General features: G+C 38.3%; 1 protein-coding gene across 1 annotated transcript in view; it reads right to left on the reverse strand.

The window, feature by feature from the left end:
* MTMR7 (myotubularin related protein 7) overlaps window positions 1-15,155 on the reverse strand; it is a 41,649-nt gene extending 26,494 nt beyond the window's left edge. Inside the window, 6 exon segments of the mRNA XM_030016462.2 lie at window positions 818-946; window positions 2,528-2,685; window positions 7,071-7,233; window positions 8,290-8,412; window positions 15,100-15,134; window positions 15,137-15,155. Of these exon segments, the coding sequence (XP_029872322.1) occupies window positions 818-946; window positions 2,528-2,685; window positions 7,071-7,233; window positions 8,290-8,412; window positions 15,100-15,134; window positions 15,137-15,155 (627 nt within the window).
* Window positions 15,156-19,007: the final 3,852 nt, after the last annotated feature.

Here is a 19,007-nt window from a genome sequence, read left to right on the forward strand (position 1 = left end):
AGAGGACACCATCCTCCTAACTGGTAATGTCAGCTGAGCTAAGCCAGTCTCTAGGGGGCTGGGCCACAAATGTAAAAACATCCCGTCCAGAGGATCCTCCGGTCCAAGGGTCTCCTTTAGCTCAGCTGCCAGAAACAGAAGGGCAAATAGTCTAGGTACAGCTTTTTTCCCAAATGGTTACAGACATGTGAGGCAGTTCCTCACTCAGCCCTGAGAATATCTGTCATGGAGAGGAGAAGGTGGCACTCCTCAGTCTTACAGACAAGGAGAGTCTCTTCAACAAAGCCACGACACGCTGCTCAGCCAAAATTTTGTCGCTCTTTTATCCATCCTTTTTAGGTCTACTCACAGATCTTTTCTGGAAAGGCTACTCCTGATTCTCTAATAGCTGCAAGCACAGTTTTTCTCCTCCTCTACTTGCTCTCAGGCTGTGGCTACCAGATCCTAAATTGCTCTGTTGTCCACCCAATGACCTGCTAAGCTGCCTGCTACTGGCCTTCACTCTTCTGCCACCCATGTTTCAGGACTTTTTGTACTACTCCACTTCCTTGTGATAGAGGGATCACATTTTTTTGTGTTAGTGGGATGATAGAGCTGGGTTTAAATGACTGCATTAAATGCCTATTAATGAACTAGCCATAATTCCAATACGTGCCCATATGCACAAACCACACTAACCAGACTACACTAACCATGTTTTTTTTTTTTTTTTTTTAATAAAATAATCACTGATTTCTTTTTGTGAAGGCTTACTGGAAGAATTATGAAAGCAAGGCCAAAATAAGCAAACACTTCAAAGCTACAAATTCATGCTTACATTGTTATCCTTGCAGTAGTAGGAAAGAGCTGGGAAACGCCTTCGGCTCCGAAATTTAGAGCTCCCCACTATGATGTGTGCAGTCGCAGACTTTGGTACATACACTTCTGTAGGATAGGAGTCACAGACCTGTGAAAGGAAACTCTGCTTATTTGGTCTACAAAATACAAGTAACATTAGCCATCTCCACAGCAAACACAAAATACTGAGGAACTCTAATCTCAGGGAATATTCCATCATTATTTTTCACACATCACTGATATTTCTCAAAACAGTCCTTTGAAGCTGGAAAGTATTAATTCTAACTTACAGATGGCAAAACTGAAGCAGAAGGGTTGAAGGGCTGTATTTCCAAATGTTAATTCATGCCTTGTTGAGAACAGACAGGTTTAACATACATTCATACCAAAAAAGATTCATCAATATGTACAGCAAAGTTGTATTTACAGCTGTGGTTTCCTCTGTAGCAGAATTTGGAAGTAAGGATGGGAGTGGGTGAAAGTCTCAAACACCCCTCTGTTACGATGGGAGGGGACTATAGAGCTAAATTTTCCAGCAAATCTGGTAATAAAAAAAAAATAATGACAAAAATAGGGACTTGGAGAAAATAAATTAATCCATATGAAATGAGGATACCAAAAGGCAAGCAGCCCTGACAATGCCTACCACTTCTGAAAGGAACCCAATGAGCCTGCAAAAAAGGCCCCAAGTTCCTCCGGAGACAAGTGGGACCACAAATGGGGTCCTGGTCTAACTTCCTTTTCCTGATATTGCCTGTGGCATTCTAGCTGGGGTCAAAAGGATATCCAGTATCTCCCTGGGACCTTCTGAGATGACTAAAGGAATTAGGATGCCCAGGAAGAAATTAGGTTCTGAGATTGTCAGAGATATAATGAAGGAGAAAGAGAAGGAAGGGCTTGTGGTTATAGATGCTGCTGTGGTGAACTGGGTTTTATTTATTATGCTATTTTTCCTATAGTTTATCTTAAAAGAGGTCAAACATTTTTTTTCCACTTGTTTTAACAAAAAGAAAACAAACCCTGACAGCACATTCAGTTTTCTCTGAGAACTTCACAGGCCTTCCTTAACATGGGTATGCTTCAGCAACAGAGCCAATGGAGTGCATGGACAAACTTCCTTCAAAAATACTTTGGTTATTATTTCTCACAATTAATTAACATTGTGGGGACTTCAGTCATACAAGACTGAACTAGGCAGGAGAGCAGGCAACTAGGAAGATATATGACCTGTCAGATAACTGTGAAAACCACTAACAGTCAATCACGAAGGCTTCAAAAGGTTTGTGAGAATAGCCAGTGAGGAAAAAATATTGCCAAATTCAATATTTCAAGTAATTTTTTTTCTTAAAATGACTGTAATTTTATAGAACCCTACATGTTAGGAAAATGCTCATTCAGACACATAATATTAGGTATTATTTAAACTTCTCCCTAGGCAGCCAAGCACTAACATTTAGAACACTGTGGATGTTTTCTGTGCTTCATTTCCACATGTGCTAAATGAAGGCACATCCTTTCTTCCACTTTCTACGTGCCTTTTTATGTGAAAGAGTGGAAGAACTGCACCTTACTACATGTATGTACAGCACTGAGCACAAAGGGATCCTGCAGCTAAGCACTATGGTACTCCACAGTCAGACTGCTGATTTACTTTACAGACAGCCTCTGTAACAGAAAAATCACAACTCACTCCGTAATCTCTGTTTACATCACTAATCTGCCAATAGTTGTTCGGAATACCCATCCGACTATATTCTTCATTGAGGTCCACAAGCTTCCAGCCTTGTTCTCGTTCTTCTTTATCTAATTTTGGATTGAATGAGAAACAATACAGCTCTTCATATTTCACTGAAAAAAATAAGCAAACAAACAAACACAGTAAACCACTTCAGATTTCTCATCCTGAAATCACACTTTAAAAGCAGAACTTGGTATTGTCCTTTATGTAGCTTCTTCTAAAATAGTATGCTTTGCTATACAAAAGCACATATCCTGGTTTATAACTGTTTTCAAGTATACTTTGAAAGTATTTTGCTCTTCTGTTATTTGCATATGTTGCAATATATGTGCCTTATTAAAGTAGTAGTGCTACTTTAAATATACTGTTCTGCTAGACCTCTTCTCTGCTGAATTGTAAAAGACTCCCCCAGCACAAAGACAAAATTCAGTGATAATACGCTGTCATGATTTAACCCCAGCTGGCAACTAAGCACCACGCAGCCGCTTGTTCACTCCCATCCCCGCCCCGCCACCAGTGGGATAGGGAGGAGAATTGAAGAAAAGTAAAACTTGTGGGTTGAGATAAAGAACAGTTTAATAAATGAGATAAAATAGAATATAATAATAATAATAATAATAATAATAATAATGAAAAGGAAGATAACAAAAAAGAGAAAGAAATAAAACCAAGAAAAGACAAGTGATGCCCAATGCAATTGCTCACCACCCGCTGACCAATGCCTGAGCAGTGATCAGCACCTCCCGGCCAACTACCCCTAGTTTATATCCAGAGCATGACGTTCTATGGTATGGAATATCCCTTTGGCTAGTTCGGGTCGGCTGTCCTGGCTCTGCTCCCTCCCAGCTTCTTGTACACCTGCTCGCTGGCAGAGCATGGGAAACTGAAAAATCCTTAACTTAGGGTAAGCACTACTCAGCAACAACTAAAACATCAGTGTGCTATCAACATTATTCTCACACTAAATCCAAAATACAGCACTGTACCAGGTACTAGGAAGAAAATTAACTCTGTCCCAGCTGAAACCAGGACATATGCTTTCAATCAAAGAAAACTGAAGTCAGTGCCAGAATAAGCACTTGTTCTGCAAAAGAATTTGCTGGCCAGAAGTAGCTTAGAAGTCCCTTTATTAACGTAACCTCTATCTTGTGGCAAAGACAAAAGATCTGAACAATGGACTATGCAGCACAATCTTCCAAAAATGAACTAGTTCAGAAGGCTTTGTCCCTAAATAAGGAAGTTTCTAATAGATTCAATGAAATCTTAGTTTTGTGGACTGCAAAATTCTGTCCTTGAATTATTAGCCAAGGTATTCAAGATATGGATGTTGTAATAGCATAAAAATAGCATATGTTACATCAATCATTTTATCATGACCATGAAACTGTTTAAGTAACCATGCCACCTGTCACCCGTGGTCAAGGACCATATAAAAAACTTTTCTGGTGCTGGAGTTTTTAACTTTTTTTAGGAGTTAAATAAATCTGTATTTATGCTAAAGAGGATCTTAATCCTGGTGACCAATGGCAGCCAGACACCATTGCCATTAAATGTCAGCTGTCACTGATATGAATAACTATTCAGCATATAGCTTGAAAGTAACGTTCTCATTGATACTTAAGATATTTTTATGTCACGAGTGTATGTTTCATCCTGTTGCTCTAAGTTCCTGAAAACTTTCTGACCAACAGGTTTTTAACTTTAGAACTGAAGTAAGTCACAAGCTGAGTCCTTTCTGATTTCATAGTTCTCCACTGATACTCTTGCTCCATAATATAATTTTAACAAGATCAGTAAAATTTAAACACTATGCTTTCTTTTCTAATAATATATAAAACTAATAAGCAGAGTCTTGGAATACTGCAGTAAGGAATTTACAGCTATAAAAATAATAACCACAAAACCAACAACAATATCAATAATAATAAGGCTCCCACCTTTTTCCAATCAAAGTCTTTACTTTGATTTTGATTATGTCTTCTAAAGGTTTAATTTAAGTTATATTTTGCTTTTTAAAAATTTCATTAAATTGATTGTATACACACACAAAAGCATGAACAAAAGGAAAGAAAACTTCTTGTTAGCTCTGTCAGGACAGTACTGAAAGTCAACAAAGTCGTGAGTAAGGAGAAAGAAAAGAATGATTCGCACATTGTCTGACAGTCTAAACTCTTTCTATATTCTCTGATTTCATAATCTGTGCCATGACAGAAATTTGAAGACAGTCTGGTTTGTTTTTCATCTGCTAACATAAAGTTTTAGCATAATCCATAAATCCAATCTGAGCTCTTTTTAATAAAAAGTGTTTTTGGTAGCAATCTGAGCTCTTGTTTTCACTGCTTTGTTGTCAGAAGCATCTGGATTTTCTTTCCAACTGGACCTGCTATTCACAGGCACATGGGAAGCCTTTAAAACCCACCTACTAAAATATGTCCAGGTTATTTATGACTGATGTCTGCCTCAACATTACAAGTGTTATTACGTGATGATATCTATAGGTGGTAACAAAAATGTTCAAGTATTAATTGTCAGTGCCTTAAAGCTCAGTTATCACCACTTTGCCCGTACTTACAGGACCTTCCCTAATCTTTCACAGTTATTTTGCCATAAGCATCTGCAGTCTTGCTATTACATCTGTAATAACTGTTATGGTCAGCTTGTTTCACAAAATGGCTTAATTAAGCAAAAAGTCCAAATTCAGCTGACAGCTTGAACCTTATTAAAATGCTATTAACAACTAGCAAGAATAAAATCAAACACAAATTTGCTCCTTTAGTGTAACTAGGACATCAGATAGCATAGAATGTATTAAGCCAGTACACAACATGGGCTTCACTCAGGTTCCCCTATGGTGGAATGAATGAAAAGAACAGGCAGAGAATGGAAAATAGAGCCTGAATGAGTCAAATTTTCTCCTCATGGAGTAAAACATACCTTCTAATGCTGAGTTACTGTATTACCTAAAGAAAGTACAGCTTTGTGCCCAGACAAAATGACATGGCAGAGCACCGTCAAGGTACATTTGGCTCAACTTGCAACTGGAGCCTTCTAATTTAAGTAAGCAAGATTTTATCCTGCCTCACATGAAGATTGGGGAGTTTGCTGGAGAAGGAAAACTACTGTGCGGCTGAACTATGCAAAGAGCTAATTCTCTGGTGCTCTTATTACATCTTCGTTCGAACCTTCTTGTGCATTGCAGTCTGCCACTGAACTTGTATGCAGGGTCCACAGCTATTCTTCCCTTCGTCATTCTGTATCCCTGTATCAAAGTGTCCTGTTCTGGTGCACAGCAGTATGCACACCTCCTCCTGGCTCCAGGGAAAGAGCATTACAGAATCACATTCCTTCCAGCAGGCACAAACACACACTTGCAGCTGAGGTCCGTAGAATTAATCCAGATTTACCTGAGCAGAACCACTGACTGAATTTGTCTCATTATTTTTAGATTTCTCTAATTACTTTCATCTTGCATCACCTAGCATATCAAGTTACACCTGCTGCAGTTACATATTACTACTACTACTGCTGCTACTACTACTACTACTACTACTACTACTACTACTATCGTAATTATGGAAGGTACTTTATAACGTTCAGTAGCTGTGCTGGCTGACTGTGCAATTTCCGCCCCCCCCCCCAGTAGATAAAATTGGTGTTTTCCTAGCAAGATTAAAGCCAATGTTGTCAGCTTTGTACAGACTGTGGTAGACATTTTCACTGCATACTGTTAAAGTAACAGTAAAGGACAGAGGTTGGTGGTGTATTTTTGCAGTTATCATTTAACATGAACAATCCAGAAGCCTTGTCAGCTGGTTCTTAGGAGAGCAGCTATAGTGCAGAGGATCAGATGTTGGAGTTTGACGCAACGTTTGGATTTCCATTGACAAGAGGAAAGTTTTCAAAAGGATCTTGATATGAATTCAGAAATTCAAAAAGGGCACATTCAAAACGTAGATAATAATAGGCCGAACACAGGCAGTCTAGTGGAATAAATCAACTACTTGCTGCAACCTTTCACTGATTTTAAGAAATTTATGCACAGCACAGAAAGGGAAAAGTCAAATCTTGACATGACCACAAAGTATATCATAAGTTTTTTGTCACAGCAGGAATGTGAAAGTTCCCTGAATTTAAAGACTTGTCAGTATTTTCCTAAATTCACACTGACACAAGGCATACAGTAAACAACAGTTAGACATAAAATAACATTATAATATATTTTATGGCCCATGATACCCTAGAGTATTATTTTAAACAAAAGTTCATGTCATACTTTATGGAATGAACTACTTGTTATAGGGTGCTTTCTTCATTGCTCCTGAAGTGATTATTTTAATAGGCTTGTCTGGTGAGAGACCTTTTCTCTCATAACACATCTTTAATGAAACCTTTTTTCTTAACCTGCAAAGGACAGACATGCACAGCTACATTTCTTCCATTATATTCTCCCTCTTCAGGATGAGGATTGATTTTCATGCTGATCTCCTTCCCATACCTGGTCGTGCCAGACGTATCAGAGATATGTAAACATCATGGCAGTCTCGTTCCTGAGGGATGACCAGCTGGATGACCTGGAAGTTCTTGCAGCGGATCAGCAACGGGCAACCAGTGGCAGTGGTGGCCTGCTTCTCAATAGAGGAAATCTGGCTGTGAAGAACCTGCAAGGGAATTGAAAATGGTTATGCCAAGTGATTCAAATCTTTAGGAGGAAAAACAATTATTTATAATGATGTGCCAGGGCAGGCACAATAGCTTCCACTACTGTTTTGGAAAATCCCCATACTCCTCCTCTTGTAGTTTTGTTCCTCCCTCCAGCTTCAGGCTCAAGCAGCGCCTGATACATCACCTACAGACAAAGAACCGCTTCTGGAGTGTTTCAGCTGCTCAAACATGAGCCTGGTCATGCTATCCAAAGCTTTTTGTTTGTTTGCTTTAGCGTAAGCTAGCAGTTGTCAGAAAAAGAGCTCTTTTCATCTGTCTGCACAGTGAAAAGATGAACCAGCATCAGTTTAGGCTAAAATGTTGGGCCTCCTCATTGGCAGAATGGTAGTCCTGATATAATTCTAAATGCTGTGTCAGATGAGGTGAAACATTACTATAAAAATCAGGAGGAGAATAGCGGGACCAAAAGAGGACGGAGTTAATAGTTAGTATAAAAATGGACAAAGGATTCATAATCAAGCTACATAAAAGACTTTCAAATCATATGACACCAGAGCTATATTTGTACCTATATATATACACATACATGCAACATATGTTATAGATTCATCAAAATAGATAACAAAGAATATTACATTGTGGAAAAAAAAAAAAAAAAAGAATTAAAACAACAAAATCAGTGATCCAGCACAAGCAGTCAGGGAGAGAGGCAAGAGCTGACTGAGCCAAGGTATTAATTCACATTCAAAGCATTTCTCCTCAGTTCTTCCTGGATGATAGGAGTAATGCTGTGGTTTACAGCAGCTGTTCCTTGGTCAATCATATCTGGTATTCATACAGTGAAGGTCCTTCTCTTCCTCTCACTGTGTTACAATATCCAGAACCCATTGAAAATTTTCAAAAATTACCATGCTGGAATTTCACATGCTCTGAAGTTATAAAAGCATCCATATGAACTAATTTACTATGTTTAAACTGTTTTGCAAGTTATTTTCAAATTACCATCAATAAAATGCCACGCACTTACAGCTAACTGAAAAAAAAATTCATACCCAGGTTTCTTTACGAGTTTCAGAACCATTCTCCACAAATATGACATGGGTAGCTGTTAAATACAAGGTTCCCAGTGCAGCTTTTCTTGAAGATAAACGATCAAGTAACCGAACATTTTCCACCTATACAAGGAAATTACAGAGAAAAAAAAAAAGGAAATATTTAGGCTATGACATAGCCTACCACAGTGAGATCTCAACATCCACATTTTGTCCATTACAAACAAATTAACTTTTCAGTACCATATGAAATGACTATCAGAAAAGCATAACTATATGACAAAATATGATTATATTATGTGATCTATTTCCAGATCTACTTTAATGCTCATTTTCCCCCTTCTTGTGGTACCTCTGCATCCAAAAATCTGTTAGCAAAGACTTCCAAAAACAATTTCTCACTTGAGCTCTTTCCTGTTATCTCACCTTACCAAAATCCTGTGATAGCAAGGCAGGGCCTGGCCTTCAGCTAAACTCTAGCTCCACATTGTCCATTCAAGCCATTCCAGAATTATCAGTGATACATAGGAAGCTAAATTAAAAAAATATGATAAGGAGGTGATAGTGGTAGAGTGTCTTTCTTCAGCGGGCCTCACACAAGCAACCAGGCAAGTTTCTGTTGGTAGTTTAAAAAAATGTTTCAGTGTTTGTCCCTACGCTCCTGTTAGGGCTGACAGCAGTGGTCACACAAGAATTTTTTGCCTTCAGTCACTTTTCAGTGGGAATCAAGGACTTCACACCCACTGCTCTGCCTCATTGGACACAAAATGGACGTTGTCTCTTTGCTACACTCCTGACAACAGGCGAGTCCGTAACACGTTATTAAGTCTGAGATCACCAGCTTGTGGCTTGTACACCATTAATATTTTGTGTATGGCATGTGTCATAGGCATTTATCTAGTGTTATATGGCATTTCTGACTGAGAAACTAGAACAATAAAAAAAAAAATCAACAAGGTGGATATTAAATGGGATAAAAACTGCCTAAAACAGTTAACAGTTTGCTAACATGGGTTTGATGGGTTTCCTACTACAACAATTTTAAAACTAAAATTAGTCATTTTTCCTAAAAACCATACCTAGTTCAAACAAGTGAAACCAAGGAATGCCGATGGTCGATATCATATAGCTTGTAGTAGATTATCAAAATGGTCTCTTCTGGTTTTACAATGTTGGACTCGTACGAGAGCACACGCTTTTCATGCAAGCAGCAGCACAGATCTATGCAGCCTGCCCACTGCTGCAAAGGGTCTTCAACACACTGGCTAATCTTCTCTACATCCTCTCTTCAACTCTGCACTCAAGACTTACAATTTCTTCTATACACCCAGTTATTTTCAGGACCTGGGGCTAATAACTGTTGAAGAGATATGACCCCATTAAAATCAAAAGGGACTAGTCTTGTGTTTGAAGTACAGAAGCTGACTTAAATGTTGCTCTGAGAAGATGGAAGAGGGAAAAAAGGAAAAAAGAACAAAGATAAAGAAGACCTTACCACATTTGCATTGAAATAAATGTAATTTTGCTCCAATTTTCTGAAAATCAGAATTGGGTGCAACAAATACAAAGGAAGAGGATCAGCAAAATCAATTTGACAGAAGCTTCCTAAAATACTCTCAGAGATGGGATGTAGCCACGTATTCTCAAAATTTTGCAGAAATAATTCCACTGAAATCACACCAGAAACAGAATGATGCCAGCACCTAAGAATTACATGTTTACAATGTCTATTCCAAATGCATTTCACTATTTTAAAAATAGGAATAAAGAAATCCTTAAAACCAAAATAAGCCAGTTTGGTAGCAAAATGCTTAAAATCAAACAATTAGTAAACCCAAGTCTTCTCCCTCAAGACCAGTTATAATCTGCTTCAAACAAAAATAAAACAGCTAGAAAGCATGGATAAAGTCTTTTCCCAGGACCATCTACTTCAGAGGTCACATATTGGGGTGAGGAGGAATGGAAGAAACACAGCATTAACCCAGTAAACATTCAGTAGTAAGCAAAAGAGGAGATATAAAAGAGCAGGGATGATACAAAGGGAAGATGTAGGCAGTGCCCCTCTGAAAGGAACCCACAGATAACAACAATAAAAAATGAGGTTTTTCTGGACAAAAAAGGTACCACCACTGCAGTCCAGCCAACGAGGACTCTGCCGTACAGGCACTGGTCTTGCGCAAGGCAGTCATCACCTCCACCCTACAAACAGAGGTTGTTCAGGCCATGAAACACAAGCAAAGCAGACATTCACACAGCAGGGCAGGGGCTGAGGGGTGAATTTCCAGGCCTCCTAGTCACATCCTCTCCCCACTCATCAGTCAGGGCCCCATGACTGAATAATGCTAACAAACAAAGCTCTTGTTTGGGGTTTTTTTAATACAGAGCTACAAGTGAAATAAAGGTTGGATCTGAATAAATAGGAACAGTTGGAATAAGAACGGTGCGGTGAGTCATATTTCATTAAAGCAAATACAATGGCTGCACCTGGTGAGATCAGAGACTCACCTAGCCCTGCAGTTTATCTCTTGGAGCAGGCAATTGCAGTTGCTGAGGGAAGAGTGTAAGATGCAAGTGTGTACTGATGCTCCCTCAGGATGTTATCCCAGCTTCTAAAAAGCAGCAGCTTGGGGGGCTTCCTAAGCTGAGGTCATAGTTTTTAATAGCCCTAACTGCATTTTAATTCCATGAATTTTCTTAAATAACATTTTGAATCCCTGTAACCTATTGGCACCTGCAACACCCTGTGAGAGTGAACTTCACATTTCAGCTATGCATTGTACAAAAAAATTCCTTCCTCTTGCTTGTTTCGAACCTGCCACCAATAAGAGGTGCACCATGCATTTGGTGAACAATTTGGTAAACGGGGAATGTCATTCCTCATTAACTTTCTCTGTGCTGCACATGCTGTTACAGATCCTCCCTCCATCCTTGCGTTCCCAGACTGAAGAACCCAACTTTAGGGAGTTGTGACCTTTATGGAAGCTATTCCAGACAAGCTCTTCCACACTTCTGATTACCCTTTGAGAGGTCTGTTTCCTAAGAAGAGGCCAAAAGTGCAAACAGAAATCAAGATTTGGGTGTACAATAGGTTTGTGTAGCAGCATGGTGATTGCTATTTTGTTCTTTATTCAATTTTTAAAAGTTTTCAAACACTGCTTGCTTTTTTGTCCTCTGCTGAACACAGTGGCTTTTGCGGTTGGTTTTTTTTAGAACTAGCAATTGTAACTCTAAGTCATGCCTGCATACATAAGTTAAGACCTACCCCCCATATGTATTATCTTGTATTTATTAATGATTAATTTTGTCCATCAGTATCACGAGACGTTGCTGCAAGCACCTATAGCAATTTTGTATTTCTCCTACCCTGAATAATGTCAGTAGCATTGGTGAACTTTGCCACCTCTGGTATCTCCTCCCCTCCCTGTATCTTTCAAAACATTTGTAAGCTGAACATCACAGGCTCTTACAGATTCATTGGATCTCTAATGATGAGTTCCCTCCATTCCAAAAATGGACAATATATTCTTACTATTTGTTTCTTATTTTTTAATTAGTTATTACTGTGAGGCCTGTATGTCTTATCCTATGATACTTAAGTTTCTTCAAGAGCCTTTGATGAAGGACATGCTCAAATGAGTTTTGGAAGACCACCTAGCTTCTACTGAATGGATCACCATTGTCCGTATGTTCAGTTACTTTTTCAAAGAAATTTTAGAGATTCTGGGTTCCTCTATGAAAGCTATGCTGATTCTTCCCCTTTTTATCATACTTACCCATAATTCTAATGATTTAGAAGGAGGCCTAGAGAGTACTGCAGCTCCTACCAATTTCTCAGATTAGGTGTCATATTTATCACCTCCATTTTTTTCAGACCAGGAAACTTTTAAGCATTACACCATCATTACTATCTTGACAGTTTTGTACTTTAGTTCTTTTAACTTGCATGGATACCATCTGGTCCTGGTAATTTTTTACTGTTCATTGTTGCCAGTTTCTTCTGAAATCCCTTCTAATAAAGCTTTTATTAGTGACAAATCTTCTGATGTGTTCTTGACAGAGAAATATGTCAGAATGGGCATGTCTCTAAATACCTTCCCTACTTTGATCGTTTACTAGTCCTGTAGATATTCTGTCAGGATTTTACCTACTTAAAGACAGCTTGAGAATGGCTTTACTAGTAGTTTTTGCCAAGTTGTTCTTCAAAATCTCTTTTGGCCTTCCTTATTTGTTTATACATTTAACTTGTTTATGCTTTATTTTCCTCATTTAGGCACAACTTCAACTTGAAGAAAACCCTTTTACTGCTAATAAAAGAAGTCCTTTTAATAAAAGACATCCTCTTACTCCTTCACCCTGCTGTTTAGCTATGCAAACCTTTTTTTGGTCTTCTAAAGCCTTTTTCTGGAAGTCAGCTTGCAGTGAGCTGCCATATTTAAACAATCTGCATGACTTCTATAAACATTTTAAATTTTGGCTCTCTTTCTTTTTAAATAGTTTTAACATTTTTATGTAGTTTTCTCTTTGAAGTTAAACATTGCCATGGGAGATTTTTCCCCCCTTTTTTTGCTACTTCAAAAATACTGCATCTAAGTACGTTAGTTGCTCTCACACAGAGGTTCTAGCTGTATTTTGAACAAGGTCTTTCTGTCACTGTCTAAGACCAGGTACTAGAATTATTTAGAATTACTTAAAATTACTTTCTTTTTTTTCAAGATAAACAAATAGTCTCTGTATAAGCAATCATTTAAAAAACCTAAAATTTTACTCAGAATCACACACACACACCCAGCCCATTTACCTGAACGCAATTTGGTAAATAATGTCTCCCACTGTTATTGCATTTCCCCTCTTCAATGCCCCATTTGACCTTGTTTAGGTTGTCACAGGCAATGCCACTATTTAGGTAGGACAGTTGGTACTACAGTCCTAATACCGTACTGCAGTCCTGTGGTGCTACAGTTCTACTTTTCCTGTTTAATCTTGTAATTTCAATCTGGAGGGACTCTTTGCTTTTGTGGTGTAGTTAATGTATGAGGTTTGACTCTGTTTACTTCAAGACAAAAAAATCTTCTCTTTGACAGGCGTGACTTTACTTGCCTTTCCCATGTAATTGGTCACTGACGTGCCTGTCACATTGATTATTTTTCTTCCACTAAGTTTCTTCCACTGAAACACACACATAGCTGGTCCGATTGTCTACGTTTCTTTGCTCTGGTTAAGTGGAACTCTTGGCAATTTCTATTTATTTGAGAATACAGAATTTTTATACTGACAGTTTTTTGTGGCACAGCACAGCATCCAAAATATCATACATTTTCTGTATCTAACAAGAGCTTCTCAGTTTTTCAGTATGTCACTGTGAATAAGTACAACCCAGAATGAGCTCTCCTACCAGGGTCAACAAGGAAAAAGTACTGTTTATGAGATGATGTAGTGGACTGAATTTTTAGCTAGCCCTTATTTCTGCTGACCTCAAAGAGTACAGTAATAATCAGTTAAAATTAGTGAGAACCTCAAAATTTGGCTCAATAAAAATTAGCATGATTTGTTGATTAACCTTGCCTAGTTCTCATGTGATAGATGTCAATCTGTGATTGGAGTATGAGAAAAATAAAGCAGGTTTACTAATAACTTGCCTCATGAACCACCTTATCATATCTAACATCATTTCCAAAGGGAAAGGGAACTGCTTAAGTCTAAACTCTACCTGGATTCAAATCCACAGTTCTGATTTATAGTGAGTAAGTGGCATGAAGTGCCTTCAGGAGCAGTAAGGGTCTCCAAGCTCTCAGGAGCTTGTTCTGAAAACTCTCTGCATAACCTCCTGCATGGATTTCCATGGCTTTCACCTGAGCTCCATCTGCGTTTCTTCTGCCTAGTTTCCAGTTACTCAGACTTTCTGAAAAAGCAGTATATTTCACCAATGGACAGAAAAAAAAAAAAAAAAATAGAGCTAGCCTCAATTTTAGATTTCATTCTGCTGATCAAAGGATTCAGAGAAGGAGCCTTCTTTCTTCTTCTCCACCCTCCCAATCAGGAAAAGAAAGCCAAATCAAACAGTGTCTTTGAATGGTCTAGAGGGAATGAGAATACGTTCACTTCCACAAGAGAGGAACACACGTTGCAATAGTGCTTTGGAAGAAGCTGAGTTTTTCTATCTTAAAAGTAGCAGCATGGCGAGAAATCAGCATTAATAGCAAAAAACATTAAATTTATTATCAGAAGGAGACACTGTAGTAATTAATCTCCTACTTTTTCTCCAAATAGTGCTCCATTTTTTCACCAAAACTACTGTAGACTTTATTGGAGAACCTAAGAAATCACGTATGTACTGACTCACGTCAGAAAAAAGTATACATACCACACACATGTGCTCTGCCTAAAATGAATAGCTGGCGGGACAGACTAGATCAGAAAATACCAGGTAAAGAATAAAAAAGAGCAAAAACAGCCTGTAAAGCTGGGAGCTGGAAGAGCTTAGGGAGCAAAAAAAGAAAGTATTAGCCAAGCCAGTCTGGAGAGTGGCATCTAAGTAAAAACTTCAATAATTTATTTGAAGCTGTTGCCCCCGTCATTTATTTTTGCCTGATGACTGTGGTTGTCTAGGCTTAAAGAAAAGTCTGCCAAGAGATTTATTTCAATGATTACAACCCCTTACATGGGGATAAATAAAGTTGGCCAAAACCTCTATTTTCAATGCAACACAGATGACAGAAAAAAGGAGGCAAAAATAGAAGTTAAAGGGAACGCAGATTAAGAACAGATGGAAGCCACTTTTTACTCAGAGAATAAACATGACAAATGACTTACCAACAAGGTTGCCAGGAGGTCGTTCAAGAAAAAAATGTCATATTAGGGAAAAGCATGGGTCAAAGATTTATTCAGGCACAACTCCCACCAGTTTCAATGGGCCTCCCACCTAAGGAAGAATGGCAAAGATATGACCCTGAAAGTGTTCAGAAATGTTGGCGTGCCAAAATGTTATTCCTAAAAATATCCATGTACCCTAATTTGTTTTCATTTTTAGTATAGATTACTTCTTGAATAAGCTCTGACTGCATGGCCTATTTTTAAATGCTTCTTGAATATGCTACCTTTATTCTCACTTCTTTAAGATGTTTCAGTATCTCCAAACACATGACAGCATCGTAAAAAAATGCAGAAGTTACTTTCATGCTGTTCATAACTCCACATGGGAAAGCTCTTTCAGATAAATGCAGATCAGTTCTGACTGTGGACTCAGACTTGAGTAGGGAAAGGAGAGAGGAGTGAAGTTGTACAGCAGGTTGGTCAGACTGGAAAAAACATGACTTGGAGCAAAACCTCAGTCCCACGCCTCTCCACATCGCTTTGCTTCCTGACACGACAACACTCGTGTACAGCAGGGAGATGCTATCTGACACAAAACAGTCTCTACTGTAGGATTTTCAAATGAAATGAAATTTTGATTTAGGAAAAACCATCTCAAAGCATTTTATTCTCACTACATCAGTTTTCAGTCTGTGTGTTTGCTCTCCACATATTAGCTAACCTGAAGTAGAAGACACTTGAACTGCCGGTTCTGCTGTGGTAATCATTGAGCTGCCCATTACGATTATCACTGTGCAAAGGAGTTTCAGTGATTCTTCAAGGGTAAAGAAAGGCTGCTTTCACAACAGTCTATGCTGCTGAAAAGGTTGACCCAAAGCCAAGTTACTCAGTGCTGGTTAGGTTAGGAGCACACACTTAGCCCTGGAAAGGCTTCTTCTTGTCCATCCAGGACTTCGTCTTCCCTCGGGCTCCTAGACCGCCTGGAGATTTCAGCCGCCTTCCCTACTTACCTTGTAATCTTACACATGTGAGTAAAAGCAAGAAAAAACTGAATCCTGGGAATTAGTGACAGGACTCTGACCAGCTTCAGCACTGCAGGCACGCAAAAGCTAAGGGAAGAGCTTGTGCAAGCCAAAAGCCTGAGCCTAATGAGAAAAAAGGAGCACAGCTGGTATGGTTTGAGGCCAAGTGGAATATTTGAGCTTTCTTCACCCTGGTTGACCCCAGCTATCCATGTGTTTAGCATAATTCTTGAGGGTGAAAAAATACAACATGCAAAAGACCAAATGCTATTACAATTTTTTTCACACAAAGATAGTACAGTGTTGTACTTGTTAAACAAAATATACAGTAAGTGATGTTTTTGCATAGTCTTGGAAAAAGAATAAAGGAAAACTGAATTGCCAATTGATGCTGCCATTTAATGTGGTTTCTATTCTATTTCATAAGAATCATGAAAACTGTAGTTGATCCATGTAACTTTTTTGTATTTCCATCTCTGAAAAGATTTCCCAAGTGCAGTAAAATAATGCACAATCGATCTGTAGCACAGAGTCGGATGGTTGCATATGTCAAAAGAATCAACCAAAGCCAAAACCACCAAAATCTTTAAATTTAATTAAAGACACCTTAAGCTCTGCATTGTATAAATTTTCCTCAGGAAAGACCTGACAGGATGGGGGAAAATATTCAAGAAAAGTCTAAGCAAGTCTGATTTACTAAAGGACTAAAGTGAAATGGGAATACTGGAAAAGAGCTGAAAAAAATTGTAAGGAATGACTCACAATGTTAGCAAGACGGTGAACAAATTACCTAACACTTTGGCTTAAAAAGCCCCTATTGTCTGCTAAGATCTATATAATGTGGGAGGTCAGTACCATATTATCAGATATAGCTGAGTAGCAGTTGTACAATGGATGCAGTGAACAGTGACCTATTACAAGTGTATATAGCATTGCAATATGGTGTCACCATTGTAACACAAAGCTCATCCATAGTATGTTTTCTCTTTCAGTCTATGTTAGATCTCGTTTATCTAGAAAAGGAGAAGAGAGCAATGGAGGAATTTCCTGATTTTTCTGTGTGTTCTATTAAAAAACATATCTAGCAGCTTTAATTTAGGAAAAAAAGTGCTTCCTCAAGTCAGTAAATCTTGCCACATTTGCCAAAATTCTTTAGATTTAGTTCTGAAAAAGTATACAGAAGATTATTGTATTGCTCACAGCAGTAAGATGGAATAGGGAGAAAGAATTCTGCACACAGCCAAGGGACACTGAAAGTAAATGTTACGTTTAAATTTCTGCATTGACACAGGCTTTTCTGTTGCATGTTCAAAGTTATGCCCTGTTCAACAGTCTATTTGAGAGCAGCAGTACCAGGCCATTTCAGCTGTGCAGGCCACAAAAGATTGGCATTAAAGATGGATTTGTAGGACTCACTTTTCTCATGGTAGGGATCTGTCTTTCTCAGAAGAGTACACTTGCACACACCAGAAATGTCAGTGTGTATTTTCTGTTGCAAATAGATCAATCCTTCAGCTTACAGACACCGATAGATCAAATGCCACCCACTCGAGTCCAGTAACAGCAGGCTTAGAGATTCCAGCCTTGACCACTCCAAAGCCAAACTTCCCAAATCCTCCACTCCAACCTCAGTCCCCTACTATGCATAAACAGAAATCAAAGAGTACCCTGCAGACATGCTGTCTTAATGATTTTCAGTACCATTTTTTAAGTGCAATAAGTTTTAGAGTTACTGGTTTAGACATGGATACCAAGACAGCAAATTAAAACTATGTGGTTTTCCGTGTTTTTTAGAGCTTGTTTTATGACTTTATCCAGCTGCCTCTTTATTGAGGGTCACATTATTGAAAATATGAAAGCCTGGCATAGAAATCCAAAGGAGGTCTGCCAATTCCAGGATTAGGAAAATATTTATATTATTATGGACTTAACAGAGAAACCTAAATCTAAAAGGAATAGACACAAAACTAGAAATCTAAAGACAAACTACTTTTCCAATTAATACAATGAGTCAGTATATGGATCCCACAAGGGAGGAAATGCCTTCTCACTCACACAATGTGGGAAAAACAAGGTGTTTAGAGAAAGACTTGATTTTTAAAAAAAAACCCAACACTACAATCAAAATAGAAATAAAGTGCATATTGGGAACAGACATACCTATGAAAATCAAGTTTCAAAAGTGAAAAAGCATTCACAATAGAAGGGCCCTAATGCTAAGGTTAATGTGAAATAAAGAAAACCAAGTGAAAATAGAACCAAAACCATAAAAGCCAAAATGCTAGATACTGAGTCTTTTCAAGCCAGAGGAATTCTTTCATTGCCTTAAATAACCTTTGGATTAGGACCACGGGCTCCATCAGTATTCAGGCTTCAGGACATAAATTCGGAAGGATCTTCCCAGATGGATCATGCTTTCCCTCATTTCCCTTTATATTGCCTGTTAGTCTTCTGAAACAGAAGTTTTGGGTACAAAATTAGAACCACCACTAGTTTGATCTAGTAAAACAGCTCCTGTGCTCTCTTGGTAAGTCATTCACCTCACAAAAGTTAGTACGCTCCTGGACTCACTGTAGATTAGATATAACCAGTAAACATTGAATTAGCTATTATTTAAATGGTCAGCTATCCTAGAGACTCTTACTACTACACAGGCACAAAGTTTTGAGATGATGAATATATGACATGTTTTAACAGCTTTACCTGTTTCACAAGACACTCCCAATGGGATGACCAAAGATTAAGAACAGAGAGGTGAATGAAGACAACCAAAAGCGATTTTCTGGTTTTTTACAAGAGAATGTATATTAATATATGAGTATGAGAAATATGACTCACATTACAAAGTGAGAAAACAGATCTAAGAGTAGTGAACAGATGAAGTTG

The sequence above is a fragment of the Aquila chrysaetos genome, chromosome 1 (genome assembly GCF_900496995.4).
Source record: "Aquila chrysaetos chrysaetos chromosome 1, bAquChr1.4, whole genome shotgun sequence".
NCBI lineage: Eukaryota > Metazoa > Chordata > Aves > Accipitriformes > Accipitridae > Aquila > Aquila chrysaetos.